We start from the raw sequence: 26,100 nt of genomic DNA, 5'->3' as shown, positions 1-26,100 counted from the left end.
ATTCTAACAATACTGATAAGAGCATTAATAACTTCACAATGTTGACATAAATGAACATCACTTTAAGTTGAACACTTCTGGGAAACATTATTAGCTTTATTGTATTTGAGGTGTGTAAGCGTGCTGCCCTTCCGTCAAAACTCTTTGTGACCCTGCCAGAAATAAAGAAGCAACGCATCCTATGCTAAATATGTATTACAAAGTTATACATTGACCATCAATAAAAGTAATAACGAACTTTGTGAACCGGTAAGCAAAGTTATACGGGCCTTAAGGTAACAGTATCTCGTGCTCCAATGCAATCATGTGAAGGTCAGCATCAGCATTCACATACATCTGCACACGAACACGTGCTCTCTGTCTACGTCTTGAGACAGGTGAGGGCACGAGACAAAACAGTTGACTTTATAAAGTTAGTGGAGCTTAGTTAGAAACTAACTTCACTTGTTATCGTAAATATGCAACAACACATATTCTTTAAGGGGAATAACAAATATAGAATGAACAATGAGCGGATTTAAATATCACATAAAGCTAGGCTACATCACTGCAGCATTCAATTAGGAGGACTTGGAAAAGCACGATGGGGTCTTATTAAATGCGAAATGTATCTGGCAATGACACTCTAGCTGCGTAACGTGAAAGTGATCATCTCTATCAGATATTACATACACTTTACTGTATTATTGTCATCGCTGGCTGGCTATACCTGTTAAGTTATAGCAGCCATTTGTCTGGCTAACTCCAGCTCGGACGCGCGCCCCCGTGAAGCGCTGTGTGAGGGAATGTGTTTGTGAAGCAGCGTGAACGCGCCAATCTCAACTACTCCACACTCGTTCAGTCTGTCAGTGTTTTTGATCTCACACACTCCGTCTCCCTCCTCTTCGTCTACTCCAGCCTCATGTTCACACCACCGCCAAGCCGGAGTTGATTCCCTGTCTGCCCGACACTGAGAGCCCGCAGCCGGGGGCCGGCCGAGTCCACACAGCGCTGCCAGGATGAAGTTTTGGGGACCATGTTCGGTTGGATTTTATATTTGTGCGGCCATGCTTATCAAAGGTAGGATTTAAGAAAGTGATAAAGTTGTCTTTGTTTCTTCTTTAGTGAGTGCATGGGTCTGTTTGGATGGGTCTGAAATTCAGATTAACAAATGGGTGCTTTTAATGACAAAATCCCTTTTTGTCATGCAGTGGTTTTTGCATGTGTTTTGGATAATCTAGACGTGAGTTTATGTTGGTCTTTATCTGTTATTACTTAATTAAAGTTATTAAATAGCAGGTTGTGATCTTTGTTGGAAGGATTAGGCAACTTCTGCTTTACTAACCAAACGACAGGCACTGTTTTGCTAAACAAATCTGTTTTGATGTAAGGATGACACATACATTTAAAAAAAAAAAAATGATATTCAGTAATGAAAATAATCAGTAACATTTGAATCACCAAATTCAATCGAATAACACTGCTTTGGAAACTTTGAATGACAAATGTGATATTTTACATTTATTTGAAATACACCTCTTTCTGTACCCTGAATTTACTTTTGTTGGATCTGCTGTGTCTTTTGAAATAATACCATTTATTACACTTAGAGTTATTTTTAAATACACCCTTGTCCTTGCATTAATGTTTAATTATTTGTGTGCAATTAGATGTGCATGCATGACTCTAACTCTGTACTAAGCTCCATCCCATCATAATCAGCATCATCATGTGCATCTGGGTTGATAACCTTACCTTACTTTTCTGAAGAAATGCCCTCTATATGTGAGTCTATTTAGGGCAAACGGTGTGAACGTATTTTCACCATGTGCAAACATCAAACCGGCTTCTTTCCTCGCATCTCTGTACCAATCCGTCAGTGGTCATCTCTTTGGGAAGGAGCAAGGGAGGAATGACGAATGACACCCGAAATGGAGAGATTCAGAGCATACAGTAGATTCCCATGACAGGAGGCCTCAACTTTCTTTCATGGACAGTGTGGCTGTCTCATGGTGGGACATTGTGTTCTGTCTTTTGAAGCACTGCAAAAGACATGGCAAAGACAAGTCTTACAATTTCCAACTGAGTAGAAATATGTAGGGCTTTTCTTTTTCTTGTTTCCAATTCATAAAAAAACTACCAACAAGTTGAGGAGGTCTCTGTCTATTTAAGTGACCTTACTTTTGAAGAAATGCTGTAGAAACAATGAAATGATGAAAGTGGAAATCATGGCTCGAGATTGATAGATGGATAGATGGATAGATAAATAGATAGATAGATTGATTGATTTATATTCCCTCCAAATTTCTACAAAAAAACTAACACACATACATCACTCCCAACAGTATGATTTTTTCCCCTGGGTGTCATGGCGAGTCACGTTCGACTGTTGGCAGGCAAATAGGTTTGCTCACGAGTATTTGTGCGTGGGGATTAAAGAACCAGCTAGCCGCCTGTTGGCCTTGTATGTTTACATTCACTGTTACATTGATAAGCAGCTTTAGTCTTTCAAGGGAAATATCAGACAATATTCAAATGAGACTAAATCGGAAAATGTAGTTTTCCTGAGATAGAAACATGATCTGTGACAAGGGCCCACACAGCTGTGTAGACAGATGATAGAGTGAATGAGACTCCTGAGGTAGTGGACATTTTGTTGTGGTTATTATTCTATATAGAAGATCCAGCAGCCCTGTGTTCATGTGCAGCAGAAATATAATTCGATCCATATTCCCCACATTTCTGACCCTCTCTGCTTAGGGTGAAGTCACCTGGCAAAGATGCTGTAATAATATCTGCTTGATTTCAATGCAATGCCTCATCTCTCTCATCGTATCCCTCTGTCTCTTTAATGTATTCTCTTTCACCCTCACAGACACAGTCGGCTTGCATTGTATTTTTTCCATGGTCAGCAATACTTAATTCTTCCCCAGACTTTACATTTTCTCATCACAAAGTGTATGGTACAAGTACTTTTTATGGCCTTGTTCAGCATTATCAGTTCATATTCAGTTATGCGCAAATGTATTACAAGTGGTGCCGTTCGTTCGCTGAAAATGCTAACATGGGACTACAATTAAGACTGGGTTATTTGGAGAAAGAAACACACATTTGAAAATATGCAATGCTTGGTAAATTGTGCTCAATATGTTGTAAAATAATGGATGTGGTAGTCACGCACTCAGTGTTGCAACTCAACGAAGGTTTTAGCTTCTGGATTAGGATTAAACATCCAATGGTTTTAATGCTCTGAGTCCTCGACCATAGATTATAAATCTCTTGAATGACTCCATCCATCCCAAAATCCATTAACACACAACACCATACGCTCTGATCCCTGCTGCTCACCACTGTAGTTTGTCACATGATGACGGAAATGGTGTGCTAATGGAGAGGTCTGTGACTTGTCAGTTGCTTTTAGCATCACACAGTGGAAAACGATGAAAAGGCACACTGAAACCCATTTAATTACAGAGAAATACACAAAGAGACACCAAGTTCCACAAAGAAGTGAAAAACACTCCCAGTTGGCAGCGGAAGGGCATTGGGTTGAAATCGCTTATGTAAAATTGATCTGTTAAGGAAAACTTTGTTCCCAGTGAGCTCTTGTACTGACTGTCATCTGTCCCTCTTCTCTCTGCCTTATGTCTCCTTGACACACCATCATCATTACTGATTTTTTACATTACGCCAACGACATGCTGCCCTTCTCTTGCCTTATTGTCCTTTTTAGTGGTAACAGGCTTCAAAAGTAACCCGTTAACAATATTGCCAAATGTAATTGTTTTGCATACAAAGCAGCTTTGCAAATGAAAGCATGAATAGAGAGGTACGTTTTAAAGATTGGACTTTGCAATTCTGTAGAAAGATTGCTGATATTTGAAGAGGAATAATTGAAATGATCCAACAGCCCATCTTGTTGAAGGCGTAATGAATGAAAATATACATGTTAGCTCTGTTGTAATGACTGCACAACCCTGTCTTAATGAGTCTCACAGGATATAACTCAGGTCTGAAGTTTCACCAGCCCATCAAAACTAAGGATGCAGGTTTTCCCCTACCTTCATTTTTACCTCTGTTTCTCCTTCCTGCCCTTCATTCAAAGTCTCCTTCATTTTTGTGACTCCAATGATCAACTCCTATCATCTCACCTCTCTGACTCTCTCCATCTCGCTGTCTTTTTAAACGGGTTAGGCCATGAGCTAGCCACCTGGCCTAAGATGCAGGTCTCACGCCGCAGCACATCTGGAAACTTCACCGCTGACTGCACGACTCGTTTCACTAGCAAATGATTAAAAGGGAAATAATGAGGTTCTAGACCGCTGCCAACATAGAAGTGACCTTAATTTAATTGGATGCACACTTGGTTAATTTTTGAGGCGTAACTCTATTTAAGCTACACTCATTCACACATGAATGCATAAACATACAATTACACAATAATAAATGTGTCAATCGAAGTGTTGCACAATTTACCTACCCCGCACTTTATGTAAATTATTATTTAAAACAAACAGCATGTTGAAATATGCTACCACAACTCATATTTGTATTGTTCTAGCTTCGAGATGTAAATTGTATTTTTCAGATGTAACGGCTTCAGACAAACAATTATTTGATGTGGGAGTATCCCTCTTATCACCATTTAATTGCATATATGCAGTGTTATCTTTTTCCCTCTTACTATTTCTCCTATACTCCTATACACTGGCAGAAGATATTTGCATCAGAATGACTGTAGATGTGTAGCATTTGTTTTGGTGTTGGTTCGGGCCCTCTGGGAGCGGCAGTCTGTCAGCAGTGTCGTTGTGCAGCCCTATCCTCCAGGTTAATAACTCTGGTCCCTCTGTCCCAGAGCATTCTGTGATAAGAGCCCTGCTATGTTCCAGACCAGACAATAGACACAGCTCTATCCTCTTCTGAGAAGTAGCTAGCATGTTGACCAACAATAAGATTACTCTAATCTTAATAATGAGTTATTTGTTTCACAGTAGTGTGACTTCTATGTTAGTACTTAGACCAAAGGAAAAACTTGCTGTCAGCATGTAATTCAAGGTGGAGCACAACTGAACTACAAACAAGTCTTTTTTAAAAGCCTTATCTTGATCCTTTATTCAACACAGCCTTTTCAAGTGAATTATTCATCGTTGGGCCTGAGTTTGTTAGAAGGCAAACACATTTGCTATGTAAACTGTAGTCGCTGTAAATATGCTGTACGATGTCCTTTTTGTTTTTCTGTTATGTTAATGTATTCATGAGGAACCTACTTGCAGCAGGTCACCCTTGAAAAAGAGATCAATGATCTCAATGGGATTCACCTGCATAAATAAAGGTTTGAAATTAAATGAAAACATGAACATAGCATCTGTAAATGTCACCTTTTGGAACATCAAGTAAGCGACAAAAAACAGTTAACAACCAACAGTACATGTTTTCCTGGATACTTTTTCCTTTCTAAGAAATAGTTTGGGGATCGTAAAACAAAGACAGAATTTGGTAGGCACTTCACTCGCCCAACTGAAACTGGTGAAGCCACATAGGTTGAACTTAATATGCGTTTTGTGTTGGATAAGGATTGTGGAGTTTTAATATGAACTATCTTTTCATGGTAGTTATGGACTGTTATGATTAAAGCAATACATAACTAAATGTTAACCTACATACATATGGGCATGTGAGTTTTATATGAAGACAGATTAGAAAATGTGAGTATATTCTTTAAAGTACGTTCAGCATTAGCCTTAATATTCAAAGCATTGTGTTTGCAGCTCGTTTCAATAAATGCACCCCAAGCATATGTTGAGCATCAAAATAGCCATTGATCCATTTTCTATCGACTAATAGTTTCATTACTTTCCAATAAATTGTATTCCGAAAGCCTGTATCTCTGTACAAAATTGACATTTTTTTTTCTGGGTTCCCCAATATCAATAATAACTCTAAAATCCAGTCTTGCATGATAATGGCTTACCTATACGTAAGCATGGTAGAGTATCTTGGCAGAGAGACAAACAAACAAAGCTCAGTCAGAGTGTGTGTATGTGTGTGTACCTGCGTTTGTGGGGACAGCGGCTCAGCCTAGATGTGTTTAGCTGAGCTCATCGGGGGCACAAAAACACCCTGATGTAAGAGGTGGTCATTTAGTGCTCTGCATAAAATAGCTTTCCTGTTGTTGTTGTTTTTTTGTGTGCGTATGTGTCTGTATGTGCATGGGAGAGGGAGAATGTGTCCCTTCGGGCCGTATGTGTTTGTCTACCCTGTGTCTGATGAGTGTGTTTGGGAGCCTCATCTGAACGCATTGACCCAGTACAAAATATTCCGATGGGACAGAAATGCCTTGCTGATTTTTTGGGTGTGTGACAGAGTCAACAATAATTATTTGCTTGAGTGTATGGTTCTTGTATTTTCAGATGCTAACAGTTCACATTCGACACTGAAAGCTGAAATACACAAGTCAATTCAGGACAAGGCAGAGTGACTAAAAGGAGAAATAAAGGAAACAAGAGATGGATCAAAAGAGGGGATATCACAAGATTTGAGAAGGTTTGTAAAGGGATAAAGCTACTGATAGTGAGAGAGGTGCAGTCAGAATTGAGAAGAGTGGAACTGTGGAAAAGGAGTGGGAAATTGCAGATATTGCAGAGGATTTTACATGAGAAATAAAGAAGGTGTAAATAATTGGAATTAGAGTAAAGCTTTAGAGGAAGTGAGGAAGGAGGATGGGAAGAATGTGCTGCCATCTGAAATGTAGTTTTCCTTTCCAGCTTGCTATGTGGAAATATTTAATTTTAGCTGATGCTAAACAAGATTTTCCTTATTTTACTTCCATGTATGCAGCTGTCCAATCCTGACTCAGGAGTGGCCGTTATCATCAATATCTTTTTTTTTAAGACCATCCCCCTGTTGTGATGGTATTCAATTCTTAAAGTGTTCCTTCTCAAAGGAAGCACCAAACATCATTTCTGTCCTCAGCGTTAGAATGGCTCTAAAACTTAACATTAGGGCCTGAAGCCTCTCCTGGTTCTGACTGATTGAAAGGTGACACATTCTCAAACTCATTGTCTTATCCCTACAGCAAAACAAATCAAAAAATATAAGGATATACAGAACAAAAACATTTTTCATTTCCTTTCAATTCTCTTTTCAAAAGATTCACCAGAGATAGCCAACCCAGTCTCACAAAAAAACGTGTAATAACTACGTTGGTTTCAAGTGCTGTTCGACGCTCTGCACACTCTCCAATCACAGAGCTTGAGGACTATCACAGGGTTTATCAAGCGAAGCGGAGAGAATACTTACTTCCGGGTGTAATATTATGTAAAGCAAATGAGCTGCTCCGACCCTCGGTCCTGACGGACTCCAACTTGTGTTTATTAATCAAACAAATAAATAAACACAAGGATCATTATGTGTTATTGTTGAGTAAATTGAGAATTGCACAGGGGAAAATAACGTATCTATTGTGGTGATTGACATTATTCACCCACGGATCTATGGGTTAGGGTATTGTTCTGCACGGACATTTTAGTGAGCCGGACTTCCTGTCTCCGCCGGTCTTCGCTTCCCGGGCATGAAGCTGTTTACATGTGTTTTGAGATGCTAAATAAAAGTCTAGCTTGTACCTTTGATACCCCGCCTCCGACTCCCATCTCTCGGCACCACACTATGCCACAATTTTAGATGCGGATTTTGTTAAACTTATACGTTTGCACTGTGGACCAACACTATACATTGACGGGGAAGGGGGTAGCAATAAAGATAACACCATTTTACCCAACATAACAGAAATAATATCGATAGCAGCGTCCCTAGCAACCACCTTGGTAACAATGAAAACATTGTATAGACACAATTTCTTGAAGTAATCTTCATAATAACTAGCAAACTAAAGATCATGTAGATCCACTGCACACATAATCTGAAATAACAACTCATATTTCTCACATCAAATGACATCAAAAGGCATTTTAATCGCCAAACTAATCTTAAAATAGGCATTTTCCACCGAGAATAAAACGAATGTCGGCCATGTTTTTTTTTTCTGCAGGGAGAAATGTGAAGATCACGTGACATAGACGCCAGACATTGGAATGAATGGTGAAAAAAAACGTAGGGATCCTACAATTTCAGAGGCGTTTTTGTAGAAATACTACGTCCTACGTTGTGGACCAACGTAGTTATTACACGTTTTTTTATGAGACTGGGTTGAGATAGCTCTAACATCCAATATTCTTCTAATAAATGTCGTTGAGGAAAAACGCTCACAAAGAAAATTGGCTTGGTCTCAAAGGAGGCGTTATGAATGTGAGAGATGTATTCATATTTGTGGGGTTCTGCCGAGCTGACATAGGAGCAGATGCCCTCTGGGTCCTTGAGGTGCCCAGGAGCAATCTGCCTCTGTTTATTAAACTATAAATAATTCAATATGCAGACATCCTGGAGCTTAGGGATAACATCAATGTGCTAGATCATTGATTTTAGGCTAACATGCATACATCTGTTTATACAGGCTTGAAAACATGTAAAACTACAAAAAAAAAGGTCTGTTTCTGCGGGTTGTTTTTGCCAAGTTATTTTTGAGCAAAAAGGAGATGAACAATTCTGAATGAAGATGATAAAGAAAAGTGGAAAGATTCACCTTTTTTTGGTCACTTGGGAAGGGTTCAGAATCCAGGACCGGTCCTAGTATAGATTGTCTTTGCATGCCTCTGTGACCATTGATTTCTCCTATTAATGCTTTCTGACAGTTTAAAAGTTGAAATGCCTCATTAAAACGTTTTTCTATTTTTCTTTTTTTAAATGTTACATATATTTTTCTTCATCCCATGTTCAGCCTTAATTAGTTAGAAAGTCATTCATGTTCTCACTTACAGTTTTTTCATCACGAACAATGTTTATTTAAATAAAAAGCTTCAATAAGAAATGCTGACATAGTGTTATGTTTTTGCTCAAAATTAATCTGAACCTCAAGGTTCATTTGTAAAAAAATAACATTTAACAAAAAAAACTCGTTAAAAAATAGTTTTGACAATTGCCTTCCTTTCAGAACACCTTTTTGAAGAGTGTTTTCAATCGAACTCTTTAAATAAAAGGTCAAGAATGGTGAACAGGGAGATGAACAAGAAATGCTGAACAAACGACAAATCTCCCAGCTCTCTTAGCTCCTTCCCCAACTCTCTGGAGTTTGTTTGATGAGGCCTCTCACTGGGTTTTGAAAATGATGTCTTCTCTCCAGCTTCTCATATCAGATTAATTAGTGAGATGATAGAGAAAAAAAACAATCTAATGGAAGTATCCGTTCATCCCTGGCGTATGCTGCACACGTTTGTTGGCAAATTAAATCTGAAGTGGTTTATATTGAATGTGATTATTTAATTTTTCCAAAAGCTGTTTTATGGCACAAGCGGCCTCAAAGACTGAGTTTTACATTTTCTTCACTGAATGCATTAGTTGTGTTGTGTTTGTTTGGACATCAGTTTAAAATTCACAGTAAAATACATGTTGAAACCAGTCTATGGTTGAAACACAGGAAAAGGTTTGTAGAAAAGCAGCTGTAGATTAGGGTGCAGTTACATTTGACTGCATGTGCATATGCAAATGTGCTTAGATGGACATATGAATTACTCATACTCAGAGGTGGGGACTCGAGTCACATGACTTGACTCGAGTCAGACTCGAGTCGCATATTTTTTTACTTGAGACTTGCTAGACAAACATTGACAAAAGACTTGACTTGACTTTGACTTGGTATTCATGACTTGAGACTTGACTTAAGCTTGAGATAGATGACTTGAAAGGACTTGATTGTTTAAAATTAAATATTTGCGTTTGTTTTTGTAGTGAGATATTACGTTTAGTTTTTTCGAAAAACGTGATTGGGTGATTATAGCGCCATGGGCGCAAACCTGGCAACCCACTAGAAGGCAGGAGTGTCAGTTAATATGGCAGCATCTAGCTTTACTCCAAAAATAGTGAAGTTTGGATTCAATGATTATGTTGTCGATGACCGTAATAAGAAGAGAACACCGGTATGCAGGGTCTGCAGCATAAAGATCAGTGACACGACCACCACAACATACAACTTCATTCGTCACTACAAAAAAAAAACATAGAGAAAGGTAGGCTACATGCATGTGTTGTGTTAGCTAGAAAGCTAACGTTAAGTTTACGCTACGTTAGACTTGGTTTCAAATCGATTAAGCATTGCAAAGAGAAGACAAAACGGTAAATGAACACTAGAACCGCCAAGGGATTCATTTTGACTAACCCTGATACTGACGGGCTGCCAGGAGAGAGAGAGAGAGGGAAAGAGATGCCTCATTTATTTCCCCTGTGTTATTATCAGAAGTTACTGTAAACTTTTGAATAATGTAGTTCATCTACTTTTAGTAGTTTGTTTAAATGTTTTAATTATGTTGTTTTTGTTTGTAGAAGTGCATCATTCCTTGATTTATTGTAAAATTAATCTGAACTTTTTGATCTGTTATGATGATAAACTGAAGCAATTTCTAAATTAAGTGAGTTTTAAATCATCCTACTTAGTTTATAAGGAAATTATGAAGAGGAACAAAATTAAATGATTTGAAAATGATATCTATGTAGGTGCTGACGCTGTTGGCGGTTCTAGTGTTAACATACATTTAAATTAAATATGTGTAATGGCAAATGCCATATATGATTTTTTTACCTGGAATTCTGCCTTTTTGAACAGACTTTTTGATTGAGTCCTAGCTATATTGTCTGCAGTTCTCATTCATAACACTCCGTTCGATGTCTCACTATGGGATGCGCCTCATCGCGGAGCAAACAGAAGCATCAATCTCATTACGCCAATCCTGATTGGCTGGTGATCTTGACGTCGGCGTCAGGGGAAATCACCCCCTATAAGTAGCTTGTGCCACAACGCATGCGTCGTTCAAACACCTCTTCTCGCTTCAGAGCACATCTCACAGTAGCCGGGCAAGCTTCACAGTCCACAGACTGAACCCAAATACCCATTTCGGTCGACGGGCGCTCGCCGGCTACTCCTTCTGCTTCGCAGGAAGACGGTAGTACTAACGCTGTTTGTATTTAAAATCGACCGCGCCCTTCTCTTACCCGAGAAAGTAAGGTAGGTCAGATTTTTCAAGCTAGCAGCACACCTGTTGCTAGCTCGCTCCCTCTCTACCGACACCACGGTAGCGAGGACGTTTTTTCTTTTCTCTTCTCCACGGAGGAGGAAAGGATTAAAGGAGCATACTGCCACACCAGTGAGTATTCTCCGGGAATAAAAGACCCACCGTCCTTTTCTCCGGATTAAGGACAAGGTGGTAACATCTTTTTCTCCCGTCCCACCTGTCGAGAGCGGGCCCTCTCCACGCCACGAGGCGAACAAAATGGACGCCCCTCCCCATGCAGCCATGGCAGCCCGCACAACAGCTGATATATAGGGACAGATTGTCTCAGGCGGGGGTGGGGCGATCCTTCACCCACGCCCAGAGCGCGGGGCACTATGGGCCTGACCCGTGAGTGGTACAATCTGAATACAGTGGGACTCCCTCAGAAGGTGATAAACACTATTCAGAGTGCGAGAGCTTCCTCCACCAGGTCTCTTTACGACTGTAAGTGGAGGGTGTTTGAGGAGTGGTGCCTTCAAGAAGGACACATCTCTTTTCAATGTCCTGTCGGGGTGATTTTATCATTTCTACAGGACTTGATTGATAAACACAGAGCTTTCTCCACGATCAAAGTGTACCTGGCTGCTATTGCTGCATGCCATGTGGGCTTTGAGGGTAAGACGGCTAGCCAACATCCTTTGGTTTGCCGTTTTATGAAGGGAGCTCGCAGGCTCCTCCCTGTCTCCAGGTTGCTGGTGCCCTTATGGGACCTGGCAGTGGTTTTAAATGGGCTCAGAATGACCCCATTTGAACCTCTGGAAGGAGCTGACATGAAACATCTGTCACTCAAGACAGTGTTGTTACTGGCCCTGGCATCCGCCAAGCGGGTCAGCGATATCCATGCACTGTCTGTACATCCCTCATGCACTCAGTTCGCCCCAGGGCAAACGAGAGTGTTGTTGAAGCCCAACCCTGCCTTTACACCCAAGGTGGTTGGTTCGTGTACCCCAATTGACATTGAGGCATTTCCTCCGCCGCTGGTTCCCTCCGGGGAGCAGCAGCAGGATCTGTTGTGTCCAGTCCGGGCTTTACACACATATATGGACAGATCAAAAGAGCTTCGTCTTAATGACCAACTCTTCGTGTCCTGGACTAACCCTCACAAGGGCAAGCCTGTTACTAAGCAACGGCTCTCCCACTGGATTGTGGAGGCGATTGCTTTGGCCTATACGAGTCAGAGTGTGCAAGCACCTTCGGGTCTGCGGGCTCACTCGACTCGTGGCCTGGCTACATCCTGGGCTTTGTTCAAGGGTGTTTCCATCCAGGATATCTGTGCAGCGGCAAGCTGGTCCTCGCCGCTCACTTTTGTCCGCTTTTACAGGCTAGACGTCTCCGCTCCAAGCGTGGCCCGAGCAGTGCTGGGAACCTTGTTGAGTCGGGACTCTACCTGTTAAATTCTGGTTGATCGGTGATTTTCGAGATAAGCTCGTCTGGCAATACGGGAGCTACAATATCCCATAGTGAGACATCGAACGGAGTGTTATGAATGAGAACTATAGGTTACTTACGTAACCCCAGTCCTCAGAGTAACATGAAGTGAGATGTCTCACCAGACAGCCCTCCTTGCTATGGTGAAGCGAGAAGAGGTGCTTATTTTGAATGACGCATGCGTTGTGGCGCAAGCTACTTATAGGGGGTGATTTCCCCTGACGTTGACGTCAAGATCACCAGCCAATCAGGATTGGCGTAATGAGATTGATGCTTCTGTTTTCTCCGCGATGAGGCGCATCCCATAGTGAGACATCTCACTTCATGTTACTCTGAGGATTGGGGTTACGTAAGTAACCTATAGTTCTGGGGTTATCTAATATGATTGTCATCGGTCTAAATTAGATTTCAAATGATTAACTGTGTATGTAATGAAGATCATAGTGTGGGTTGAATCCAGTGACGTGCGGTGAGGTTCATGGCTGGTGAGGCACGTCACATGCAGTCAGGGGAGGCCCTGCATGTCGCTGGTTGAATCCATTTTCATAACCACTCTCTTTTAACTGATGCGGAAATGTGGAAACTGGGCTTATTCATCAGAATTTCGTATGACTTGACTTGACTTGCTTGACTCTCACCACAGTGACTTGGGACTTGCGACTTGCTTGATACTTGTAGGTCAAGACTTTCTCATGACTTGCACATGTAGGACTTACTCCCACCTCTGCTTTGCCGTGCCATGTATTGATTCACTGAGCCATTAGAGCAACTGCTTGGGTGTCCAAAAGTGCATTGAACAAATCAATAACTGGATGTGTCAGAACTTTCTCCAATTAAACAAAGATAAAACTGAGGTAATGGTTTTTGGAGCCAAGTCAGAACGTATAAAAGTTAGAACAGTTACTAAATCAGCCTACTATCACCTAAAGAATATATCTAGGATTCAAAGACTAATGTCACAGCAGGATTTGGAAAAACTTGTCCATGCTTTTATCTTCAGTAGACTGGACTACTGCAATGGTGTCTTCACAGGTCTCAATAAAAAATCTATTAGAAAGCTGCAGTTGATTCAGAACGCCGCTGCTCGAGTCCTCACTAACACTAAGAAAGTGGATCACATCACTCCTGTTCTGAAGTCTTTACACTGGCTTCCTGTGTGTCAAAGAATAGATTTCTAAATACTGCTGCTGGTTTATAAAGCACTGAATGGTTTAGGCCCAAAATACATTTCTGACCTCCTGCTAAATGATGAACCATCCAGATCTCTCAGGTCTTCAGGGACTGGTCAGCTTTCTGTCCCCAGTCAGAACTAAACATGGAGAAGCAGCGTTCAGTTATTATGCTCCAAACATCTGGAACAAACTCCCTGAAACCTGCAGGTCCGCTGCAACTCTGACTACTTTTAAATCCAGGCTGAAGACTTTTCTTTTTGTCGCTGCTTTTAATTGAACTATTCATATCTTAAACTGCACTGTAACTTTTATCCATGTATTTTTCCTTTTAATGTTTATTTTATTAGCTTTTCTTTTTGAATGCTTAATGTCTTTCATTTTTTGTAAAGCACTTTGAATTGCCTTGTGTTGAAAAGTGCTATATAAATAAACTTGCCTTGCCTTGAATAGAGAGGATGCGGTCGGATGTATTTATCAGTCTGTGTGGCTCCATAGAGCAGCGAAAGGGATTCTGCTGTGCAGATCAGCTTCTAGTAACTCCTCTGTCTCTGACCTCAGGCTTGTTCATGCCATAACTCTCCTCATTACAGCCTTAATGGGCCAATCAACAGCATTACGGGCCGAAGGCACCCTCCTCTCCTTCACAGTCTTGCAGTGCTGTAGCGCTCGCTCCCCTCCTTCTCTGTAATACTCTGTCTTTGTTACCCATCCACCCTACGTATATGATACTCTCTGCATCCACATTCCCCATTGTATTGTGTATATGAGGTATTCATCCTAATGTGTATGCTGATAGTGATGAGTTTTTGTATGTCAATGACAGGCCTTCGTTTATAGGAAATGTTTGTTTTGTGTTCATTTAGTTTATGCCTGCTCTTGATTCCTTTGGTATGTATTGCAGTATGTTGCATAAATAGTGTCTTTGACAATATGTGAGTTTGTTACAGATGTACTAGAGTGCTCACTTTTCTAATTATAATGCTCACCAATGTATGTTTTTCATAATTTTAGATCTGTCATTTTAGAAATAACCTACTTGGTGGGCCTATACATTAAAAAACTTGTAACAAAATGCATTGTCATTAAGCTCAACAGAAAGCTGTTTTCTTAAATAATTTAGTTTTTAGACTACAGGCAGGCTATGCCTAGTTACAAATAATAGACCATAAAATGTTCACACTGCATATCCTAAGATCAGTTATGTTTGACATTGTGGCCAATATCAATCCAATACCACTCTAAAAACTAATTCTTCTAAATTGGCGTCCATGTGTATGGTGTCATTACACATCCACTCACTCATAGCAGGACATTTAAAATGCTCTTTGCTTTCGCACTGCAGCCACCGATCATTACAACAGATTTGTGTCACATAAGGACAAAACACAGATGTCACTTGCAGAGTGAAGTTTGCAGCCTCTTCTTTTGGTTTTAAAATGCAGATTAGCAAGATCAGCGACTCCTAACAATGTGGTGTGGTTGTTTTTGTGTAAGAGCGTAGGTGTTTGTGTGTCTCAGTTTATTTTGGGACAAATAGACAGTGTGAAATGTGTTTAGAAGGTGAGGTAGAGAGGATCAATAATGGTGATGAGAGTCGGGCCAAAAAACACATCACTGTAATCACCCGGACCTGTGTGTGTGTGTGTGTGTGTGTGTGTGTGTGTGTGTGTGTGTGTGTGTGTGTGTGTGTGTGTGTGTGTGTGTGTGTGTGTGTGTGTGTGTGTGTGTGTGTGTGTGTGTGTGTGTGTGTGTGTGTGTGTGTGTGTGTGTGTGTGTGTGTGTGTGTGTGTGTGTGTGTGTGTGTGTGTGTGTGTGTGTGAGATACTGTTGTTGTATATGATGTTGATGTAAGCACATGTGTGTACTTACAATATGATATGTATTATTAAAACGTTCAGCTCGACAGCCAACCTTTACCTTATACATTGTTTATGCCAAAGGCAAGTTTACAGGAAGTACTTTGAAATCAGGGACATCCGAATGGACTGTACGTTATAGGGCGGCGAGTTTGCAAGTCAATCGGGTACATTATAATCTGGCTGCAAGTTTGTGCCAGCAAAGGAAGGGTAAAAGGTTGGAAATACATTTTAGCTAATTTCCAGATTAGAATTCAGCATCAGTGCACAAGAAGACGGTCCAAAGTACAATTTGCAGGAAAAGCGATGACCCAAGCCAAAACACTGATAGCATTTTAATTTTTTTAAACCTGTCATGGAACATCATAAATTGAGCACTACATTTACCATTTAAATTGCAAATGGAAAGACACACCCTATCTGTAAAAGATATTCTCCAGTGAATAGAGGAGAGTACCTTGATCTCTGATATATGAGGTCATTTGTTTTTCAAACAAACCTACCTGAGAAGTGTGAACTTCCATTTGCAAATGTTGGTGCTTAGTTTAACAACTTTTTGTGTAGATGCTGCCTTATAATCAAAAGTAACCATCAGACAAATCATGTTTTTCTCTTGTCTCTTTTGTTTCCTCTAGGATCCCTGCAGGGAGTGCACCAGAGGAAGCTGTACAAGGAGCTGCTGGCTAACTACAACCGGCTGGAGAGACCGGTGGTCAATGACTCCGCCCCCATCCTGGTGGAGCTGGGCCTCACACTGCTGCAGATCATAGACGTGGTGAGGGAGACAGCTTTTACTTCTCTTCTATATGTGATGTGTGTGTGTTAGTGGCAGGGTGTTTAGTTTCGAGTGTTTAGTTTCGGTAGTGTAGAATGTTGGAAACGTGACAATATACAACGTTTGTGTTTTGTTGAGCATACAGTGTGTTGCTTAATTGAAAGCTGAAGTGAAATTGTACCACTACGCTGGTGACTTATTTACATCGGAGGTATTTAGAGTGTCTTTACATATCAGAAACTGTAAAAATACCTAAAAACCGCTCAGTCATCTCATTGTCGACATTGGAATCTTAGTAAAATAATATTCCTGTCTATAAATAATAATGCATGATGAAGAAATGCCAAGTAAAGAGCCCCACTAAGGAGATAACATGCTTGAAAAAAAGAATCACTAATTGAGTTGTGTAAGTGCTAATAGAGAAGTAAGAAATACAGGTGTTTGAAGCTTAAGGAATGAATGAACAGTGATACATCCAAAGTAGATTAGGTTTATAGAATAGTGATAAATGTTTGCCGAAGTAATGCACTCCTGAACCTCTAAAGTTGGCTGAGCCTAGCAGATTTTTTGGCTGCTCCTCCAAAGCAGATTGTAGTCAGGTTGCATCCAGACTACTGGTATCCCTTCATGAAAAGGCGCATGGCTAACGCTAGCGCCCATCAATCCAGCATTAGTACCACCAAATGATGCTCCAGCAGAATAAAGGCAGGTTTCTAGGGTCAACATTTTTGACTTGGCTCAACTTTTGAGCCAGCTGCCAGTTAGGCTACAAAAGCATGGTGTGGTGTATCACATGCCTGCAAGCAAACAATCCTGGTAGATAACTTTGTAGCATGAATGACATATTTGTGCTGTTTACCTCATCTATTATGTGTTCAAAGGCTTGCTGCTGTGATTACCTTTCCCGAGTTGTAAAATCCTGATTGTGAGGTTGTATTGTTTTGCCATACGATGAGCCTTAACCACAGGAATATGTTACTGACAAACAGTTCCTAGATGTCTCAACAGTGCCCTGACATAATTCAACGCAGTCCATACCATTATTTTATTGCAGTGCTGTTTTCTGTCTGAAGTGTTTGCTCTTTAAGATTAGTTGCTGATAGAAGCATTAACTTTGCTTACTGTAATAAGAGTTGTCAAACTAGGGGCCACTGTACTGACACAGTTTTGTGTATGGGCACATTCCCAGTTATCACAATATACTATTCCTTTCTCTCTGCAGCCCATGACCCAGAAATCGTTCCTGATCCACAATCTTTGATGAATTTTCAAACCTTAACAATGTGGATCAGCGTAGCAGTAGGACTCATTAACCACCAGAGAGGATCAAAAACCTGCAAGACACTTCACTAGCTGCATGTACATTTTGACATCTGCCCGTCCGTGAAGTAACTTTAGGGAAAGTGTTAGCATGGTCTCTGAGTATCATACCAGCCAGATGTTTACTGTCAAAACAGATGGATCTACAATGTCATTGGGAGAGTTTTTCTCCCACGCGGTCTCCTCATTTTCACAGAGGGGTAATTTAGGAATGTTTAGCAGAGACGAGATGTCAAGTGAAAAATATAACTTAATAACTTAGGAGGAGGATGGTGCAAACGCTATCTGCATATCCCATGACTGGTTGGGAAAATAAGTTAGGGGGTGAAATTACAGTTATTATTGTCACTCACACTTTGAGCAGGGCGCTTACCAACAGTACGTAAATACTTATATTGGGAACACTGGGACTGAACAAGAAACCTCATGCAACCTTGCCAGAGTGACTGAATTTGAGTTAAAAAGAGATTTCCTTTAAAACACCTTTCAACCCACATCCAACAATAAACCTACATTTTTTCCCCAGCCCCCAGACAATTTAATAACTAGGTAACTTGTTGCTCGGAGATAAGATGTTGTGATTTTTAAACAACAAAATAGAAAGATTTGTATCTACCTGAAAATAATTTGCAACAGTGGGATTGCTTCAATAATGTAGTGGTAACTGATGGTTTGAGACCCAGAGGTCTGCTAGTACACTATAACCTTAATATTTAGTTGTCATGGGAACACCGACGTTCAACTAATTTATTCATCAGCTTTAAAGTAAACAGTGTTGACGGACTGTGAGACAGCGACCCTTTAGCGGCTGGATTTCCAGGGAAAGAATCGACCACGAGAGGAGGTAGAGTTGCAAACCATGGTGTCTTTTATTTATCAAACAGCAAAAGAGAACAGACAGCCAGCATGTAGGTGTTCACTACTCTATGTAGGTGTTCACCGCCCTCTCTCCGACTGAAGACTGGCGAATTTATAGAGGATCTTCCAAGGATGTAATTGGGAGAAACCATTCACAGGTGATAATAATAAATACACATATCATCACAATTGCCATAAAGAACATCCACAATATTATGTTCATAGCATCATTAGTTGTCCATAGCCATCTGCTAAGTTAACCCCAAAACAAACATTACAACTGACCAGAATACATATAAATGCACTCCCATCTAAGACAGAAACCCCTGTGCCTATCTCGCCACTTGGTTCGATCTTTATTGAGGTACATTATTCTTTTTATTTTGGATTTTTCTGAAGGCATTATTTTGGCCGGGGAGGGCCTTTTATCAGTTATAGTATTAAAGGTGAAAAGCGGGCAATGATTAAAAGTTCATCCATACCAGGATTTGAACCAGTTACGCGGAGGATGTCGCCGGGTTCGGGCTGCCGGCTCTATCCACTGGGCTATCTATTCTTTAAACTGTTGAACTTTTTTTTTAATACTCATAATTGTCTTTTTCTTCACAACTTCTCCACATTTTGAAGTGTTTACCGAGCCAGAACGACCTATCTTTCTTCCTGGCTTGCTCTATAATGATCCAATACAAATGCAATACCAACAACAAACTACGACAACAACCCACACATTGCGCATTGTTTAGAGCGGTTATAAAGTGTTGGAGCGCTCAAATTCGAAACTGTTTCAACCTGTCACCAGTCAGAATCGAGATGAGGCAGTGCATTGAATCACCTGATTGGACGGCGAACCAGTGAGTTGATTCATTCAGGAAATGAAGCAGTTGCTGCTTCGGACATCATATGTCACGTGATTTGAAGCAAGCTTCGAAGCACTGCTTCTATGGAATAGGAAAACCAGGGTTTGAAGCATGTATCGAAGCTTCAGTGTCAAACTGCCATCACTAGAGACAGCATGGGTAAGTGATAGATGTAAACTTTACATAGTGTTCACTTATACAATAATGCAACTTTAACGTCATGATATATACACGCTCAAACATATTATTGCACACAATGATTAATCTCAACCGCTGTCATTCTTACACAAGCATAAACACTTTCGGCGCTCTCGCTAACTCCTCTCTCTTTTCAGGTGGAGCCGAGTACCCGACCAGCATCTTGCCAGACGACATTCCAATTAATACAGTTGAATCATTTAATAAATACTACATCAATAAATAGTATAAATTATGTAAACATTTGCAAATATGCAATGCCAAACTGTACTGTGCAAATCACGCTAATAAAGTGCAAACTGTTCACTACTAACGTGCTGAGTGACATTATTACTGTGCAAAGGGAAGTTGTTATATAAGTGCAAAACCCACATGTACAATATTACAAGGCCCCAAAGCCGTCAGTCAGGAAGTTACCTTCGTTACACGGACTGATGCATGTTATTACTAGGATCAGGATCTCAGTGAGTCTAGGTATATCTCTACATACCAATACAATACAAGCACACTAAAAAGGTGTATAGGAGAAAATACATCAGTAAAAGTATTTAAAGGAACAAAAAGAAACCTACACATGCATCTATGCCGAAGACAAATCGTTAAAGGTCCCATGTCATGGCCATTTCTACTGATCATAATTCCATTGTTGAGGTCTACTAGAATAGATTTATATTGTGCAATTTTCCAAACTCACATTGGTTTCTCATACAGCTCTCTGTATAGAGTGGCGAAGTCCCGCCCTTCTACTAACGCCCCCATGGGACCCTTATTTCAGAAAAAATTATGTATTGAAGTCAATGGGAGAGAAAACGTCTCTTTCGATCCTGTTTGAATTGTGCCATATGAATACACATATTATGTTTGTCAATCTTAAAAATAATTTCCATGTCAAAAAAGTCCCGAGTTTGTTGTAAAACTGTTAAATAATAAGACTATGAAAAATACGCAACAAGAAAGACTACACATCCCAGTCGCGTAAGTGATGTCATACTTGTTTTCCTCCACTAAATATAAGAGATAGCTAAGATAACTTTTCAATATGCCTGTGTGCTTTGGTCCAGGCTGTAATCATACCAGCAATGGGTCTTGCTCGTTCTTTAGCTTCCCGTTCTGATGAAAGGACCAGGAGTGGCTGGATCAAGTTAGCTACCTAGCTAGTAGCAAGCACGTTAGTTAGCATTCCAGCCGCTTAGCCTTGTCATTTTTATTAGCCTAACATGAATTAACATTAAATTAACCAAAGTGTTTAAACAGTAGAGTAGTAGTCATATTTCGTGAACCCTTTGAAGAGAGGCTACTGTCACACCGTGTGATCATTCTTTAATACATACTGCCAACTTTCCAAATCCAAAAGAGGTAGGTTGGCGCGTGGCAAATGTGCACGCCCAAACTAGGTAATCAGAAGAAATGGAACCCAGTAATTAAATGTATAAACCATGTATTGACCATACATATATGCATCATTTTATGCATTTTTCAGAAAAAGTGGTTGGTTTGCTAAACAGGGTGAACTCAAACGACATGTTTGGTCTGTAAAATGTCCAAAGTAAAAGAATGTGAGATAAATATCCTAAAGTCTCCACATTTTATTATATTTGTGTGCTTCTGGTCCTCTTTCAGTTGAGACAGTGTATGAAGGATGTGTAAGGATGTAGGAAAGCCAGAACTCTTGTGTGAACATTGGATAAAGCCAGGTTCATATTCTTGTTTCATGTTGTTGACCATAATAGTCAAAGGTTTGCACAGAGCGATATATCTTTGTGTTGCGTCATAAATCAGAAAATACTGCATTAAAAAGTCATTTCCTGCATTTTTTTTGGCAGTGTGATATAAATAATGTACAAGCTTTCAGATTGCTGTAGTTCACTAAATAGAGACATTAACGACATGTTTGGTGTTGAAAATGTCCGAAAAATTGAAAGAATGGGAGATACATATCCCAAAATCTCAAAATTGTATTATATTTTGTGTGTGTTTGTGGTCCTCTTTCAGTTGAGACACTGTAGGATGCTTCCGGAAAAGACCGAACACTGGATGTCTTTCAGTCGCCAACATGTGTTTTCGAGACACTGATATTAACGGGGAAACCCTGCAGGACTCAAATGTCTCGTCTCTGTTCCCCTAAACTCATTTGGGAGTGATAATTATTATTATCAGTCCTGGGGGACAGCGGCAGGCTGGCTTGACTGTGTTTTCCGAAGTGGAGGCTGGCTTGACCGCAGTCCCGGGGGTAACGCTGCCCTTCCTCTGCACGTTGTTTCTCTTTCAGAAACACAGAGGACTGTTTGTATGATGGGATCACAGACACGCTGCAATCGATTTCCTCTAAAAGTCGAGTCCAGTGTCATTTTGATTTTTTATAATTTGGGAAGAACGAAATTCGGTAGGAAAAGCCAGCTAAATCGGTAGGCGGTAGAAACATGTCAAAAGCGGTAGACTACCGCCCAAATCGGTAGGGTTGGCAGGTATGATAATACACCTTTAAGCCCGAATGCCCCCGAGGGAGGCATGCTAATTACTGCTATTGCTATTACTTCATGCTATCTGCACAAATGGTTGACATTGAACATTAAAAAGATCAGGCAGTTCAGGGAGAATCGAAGGAAGGCAGGCAGGCAGCTTTGCATGACATTCTTCTGGACGTGTTTCATTGTGGTGATAGTGAGGGTAGTCAATCCCTTGTTTGGCAAGACAGTAGTGACGGCCATCTTGGTGACTTGTGTTGTTGTGCGAGACCAGAGATGTAGTTCATTGAGCGGTTTCACACAAAAAAAGTCTTACTTCACAGTTTTACGGCAAAACTTTTAAATTGACAAACATCATATGTGTAATTCGTGGCACAATTCAAACGGGATCGAAAGATAACATTTCTCTCGCCATTGACTTCAATACATAATTTTTCAGAAATAAGGTCCCATGGAGGTCCACCGGACAGGGAGGGACTTCGCCTCTCTATAGTATGTGTATTCACTCTGTCCTAAACGGCTTGTTGGAGCTCCTGCCCCCCCCCTCCCTATGAGCCCACTGTGCTCTGATGAGATCCCCACCTTTACAGCGGAACATCAGTGATTATGTGTTACAATGGCGTTAGCAACCAGAAAATGACACTAGTAAGGACAAACAAATGAAATAAAAAATAAGAACTCATTCTCAAAAAAGATAAATGCCTTTCTTAAAATGTATAAACGAACAATAGTTTGAGTAATATTGATTAGAGTGCACACAATAAATAAAATAATTGAGAGAAGAAAAAGAGATATCTATCAAAACCCAGTTAGATTAACATTCATTGGATTGCACACGTTGTTTGTTTGTGTGGATATGTAGCAAATTAAAATTTTAAATAGCACTTAATGACTGACTGAATGGAAATGACAATAAATGAAAATGTAAAACAAAAAAACCGATCATGAAAAAGTTTCCAATAAATGAATACAATTATTTTTGACCACTTTGTTGTTCAGATATATCACATATTTGTAACTAAATGATGAATTGAAACAAAACACGGTATAAACTGAGGAGTGACTCCCGTGAGGTTCATGTATTTTCTTCACTCCGCTGGGAAACTGCTCTCATGTCAAGAATCAACAGATCAGTGCATGCGCTGCATCGTCCAATCAGTGAGCAATACACAGTAAGGGGGCAGGGCGAGTGTCTGAGGATTTAACCGGAGGATGGTTTGGTAGTTCCTCGATTATCGCTCCTCCGTTATCGCTCCTCCGTTATCGCTCCTCGCTCCTCGGTACTCAAGATGGCACAGACAAATCAACTTCCGGTGAGACCGAGACCGAGGAGCGAGGAAATATAACCGAAGTGAGACGCACACATATGGCTATTTTCTGTGTTAGAGTTTTACTCGCTACAAGGTGTACTTTGAGGGTTTGTGACTCTGCAGACCGTTTACATGCAGAAAACATAACAAACAAGGGGACGGGTAATAACCGGAAAAGCATGACATGGGACCTTTAAGATACAACAATAGACCTTTTAAGAGGAGAATTACTGAACATAGTTGTTTTATGCCAAGTAGATTAAGGAGTATGAAATAGTCTATGAAAGTGTTCATATTGAACGTATGCTCACCATCCACATAAAGCTGCAAGCATTCTCAGCTCTGACCTTGAATAGGTGGGTGAGGATATTATTTAAGTATATACATTTATATACGACCCACAGATTTATTATTAACATTTGAACGATTACATTGGAACACACACACATACACACACCGCTCCCCCCCATGGGGGGATTTGAAATCTCCGAAGGGACACATTTCCAATGATTACTTTCAGCTGTGACTTTTGCTCAATCATCTGGGTCATCTGCTTTCAGAAAAGACATTATAGACGAGTTGCCATATGTGCCTATATTTATACCTTTACCCTACTAGCAGAACAAGGACTAAAAAGAGAGAGCGATTGACTGTGTGTCAAAAGAGTGAGACTTTGGTTTTGTGCAGCCTTCCTCTCTTCAGGGAACTCCAATGTTTTTACTTTTCAGCTTTGCACTTTGAGCTGAAATTCTGAAGCTTGCAAAATTCTCCTTGGAAGCTAGAATATTAGCAACATATTTTCTAAAAAGGTTATAAGTACACTTTGAAAACACTCCTGAAGTTTATTTTGGATAATCAATCTGCAATGTTTCTTCTTTTGTTTATGTTCATTGTGGATGAATGAGTTGTAGGCTTGGTAACGTATTGTTAATAAAAACGTTGAAGTTATAATATGTTTAATCAGGATAGTGACATTAAAAAAAATCCTGTCCAACCATTAGCAGCAAAAACTTTATTTTAGAAATGTGAAATGTATGATTAAAATAGTTGCTTTTACATTTCTGAGGATTCTCTGCTGCTGCCCACTTGGTGGACAACACAGTAATGTGTTTGCACTAGCATATGCATGTAAAAGTGTTGGGAGGAAATAAACACAAATTACACAAATGAACCTGCTACAAAACTAACTTGTACAAATGTAATCTATGGTTTTGAGTTTAGAAACAGTTAAGAAACAGTAGTGTAACTTCTTTCTCTGTGAAACTGTTCATAAGAACTACACTTGGTTACATAAAACCATCTTTAACAATTTGACATAGCCAGGTTTGTTCTTCTTTGGATATGCTAAGCAATTACTTTGACTTGCTGATGACAAGGCCATTTATTACACTGTTAGATATATGGACTGGCCTGTCTTCACTTGTACAAAATAAATCTTAATATCTTTTTTCCTCTTCTTCTGTATTTTTGTTTCTGTCCTCAGGACGAGAAGAACCAAGTGATGGTGACCAACGCCTGGCTGCAGCTGGTAAGTCGTAGCTTTAGAACGGCACATTATCATCATTATAATGTTTTTTAATTATAATGCTGATTTTATTACAGAATTATCTTCTCAATACGCTGTGACTGTGTTTTCTCAAATGACCAGTCCCACTACATTAATTGCTTGTTGATATATTGAAATGTCACCATGCGAAACTGGAACTCAGCCACCAGTTGTTGCCGTGTGTGTGTGTGTGTGTGTGTGTGTGTGTGTGTGCGTGCGTGCGTGCGTGCGTGCGTGCGTGCGTGCGTGCGTGCGTGCGTGCGTGCGTGCGTGCGTGCGTGTGTGTGTGTGTGTGTGTGTGTGTGTGTGTGTGTGTGTGTGTGTGTGTGTGTGTGTGAGTGTGTGAGTGTGTGACAGCATCTGGCATCAGCATACTCCAGAAGACATCGCTTGAGGCACATTGTTAAGCAGAAAGTGAAACGAGCGGCGGAGGAAGAAAGAGTGCAGAATATTTAACTGGCAGTCTACTTGATAGTTAATGGACTGAATGCCAACAAACATATTCAGTTTCATAGCCTCCAGCAAAATTAGTCTGTGTTGCAGTTTTAAGTTTTAAGCTGTCAGTTATGCCTGTATCCTTAACAAGTCTTAAAAACAATTGAATTCAATAATATAAATATATTTGAGCTAGCAACAGCATGAGTATATATATTTAACAGTTGCTAACTGCAAGTGTTTTTATTTTGGTAATTGTAAAGTTACTTTTAAATTCAATTTAGAGCGGTCTTGAAACGTATGAAATTCCAATTGCCTTAAGCAGTTGAAACCCTAGCTTATAAACATGCTTACAGGAAAATACTTTTCTATTCATTGCTTGATCATTTGTATACTGAATGTGCGACTTTCTTGTGAAGATCAGTTGGATTATTCAAATAGCCCTTAGAAATGTTGTGCAGAGCATGAGAGTTGCATCCCTTTAAACAATGTTTTAAGATCCCTACAAAGTACTTTGTGAAACAGTCTCCTCTCTCTCTGTTTCTCCCTGTCTCTCTCTCTCAGTATTGGACAGACGTCTACCTGAGCTGGAATCCAGAAAAATACCCCGGTGTCCAGAACCTGCGCTTCCCTTCAGACCAGGTCTGGACCCCTGACATCCTCCTTTACAACAGGTCAGGGCTTTTCACCTGCTTATCACTACCTTCCTTATAGCAGACATTTGTATATTAGTAGTGTATCAAAT

At 40.2% G+C, this 26,100-nt stretch overlaps 1 protein-coding gene across 2 annotated transcripts in view; it reads left to right on the top strand.

Annotated features, from left to right (window-relative positions):
• The first annotated feature begins 816 nt into the window (after window positions 1-816).
• Window positions 817-26,100, top strand: part of LOC117454423 (neuronal acetylcholine receptor subunit alpha-7-like) — a 40,139-nt gene continuing 14,855 nt past the window's right edge. For both annotated transcript variants that reach the window (XM_034093651.1, XM_034093650.1), the window contains exons 1-4: window positions 817-1,059; window positions 16,227-16,366; window positions 24,858-24,902; window positions 25,920-26,029. In XM_034093651.1, coding sequence (XP_033949542.1) covers window positions 999-1,059; window positions 16,227-16,366; window positions 24,858-24,902; window positions 25,920-26,029 — 356 coding nt within the window. In that variant the 5' untranslated portion in view covers window positions 817-998. The remainder of the gene's footprint in view (window positions 1,060-16,226; window positions 16,367-24,857; window positions 24,903-25,919; window positions 26,030-26,100) is intronic.

Source organism: Pseudochaenichthys georgianus, chromosome 10 (genome assembly GCF_902827115.2).
Source record: "Pseudochaenichthys georgianus chromosome 10, fPseGeo1.2, whole genome shotgun sequence".
NCBI lineage: Eukaryota > Metazoa > Chordata > Actinopteri > Perciformes > Channichthyidae > Pseudochaenichthys > Pseudochaenichthys georgianus.
This window is presented reverse-complemented; position numbering and strand designations above follow the sequence as displayed.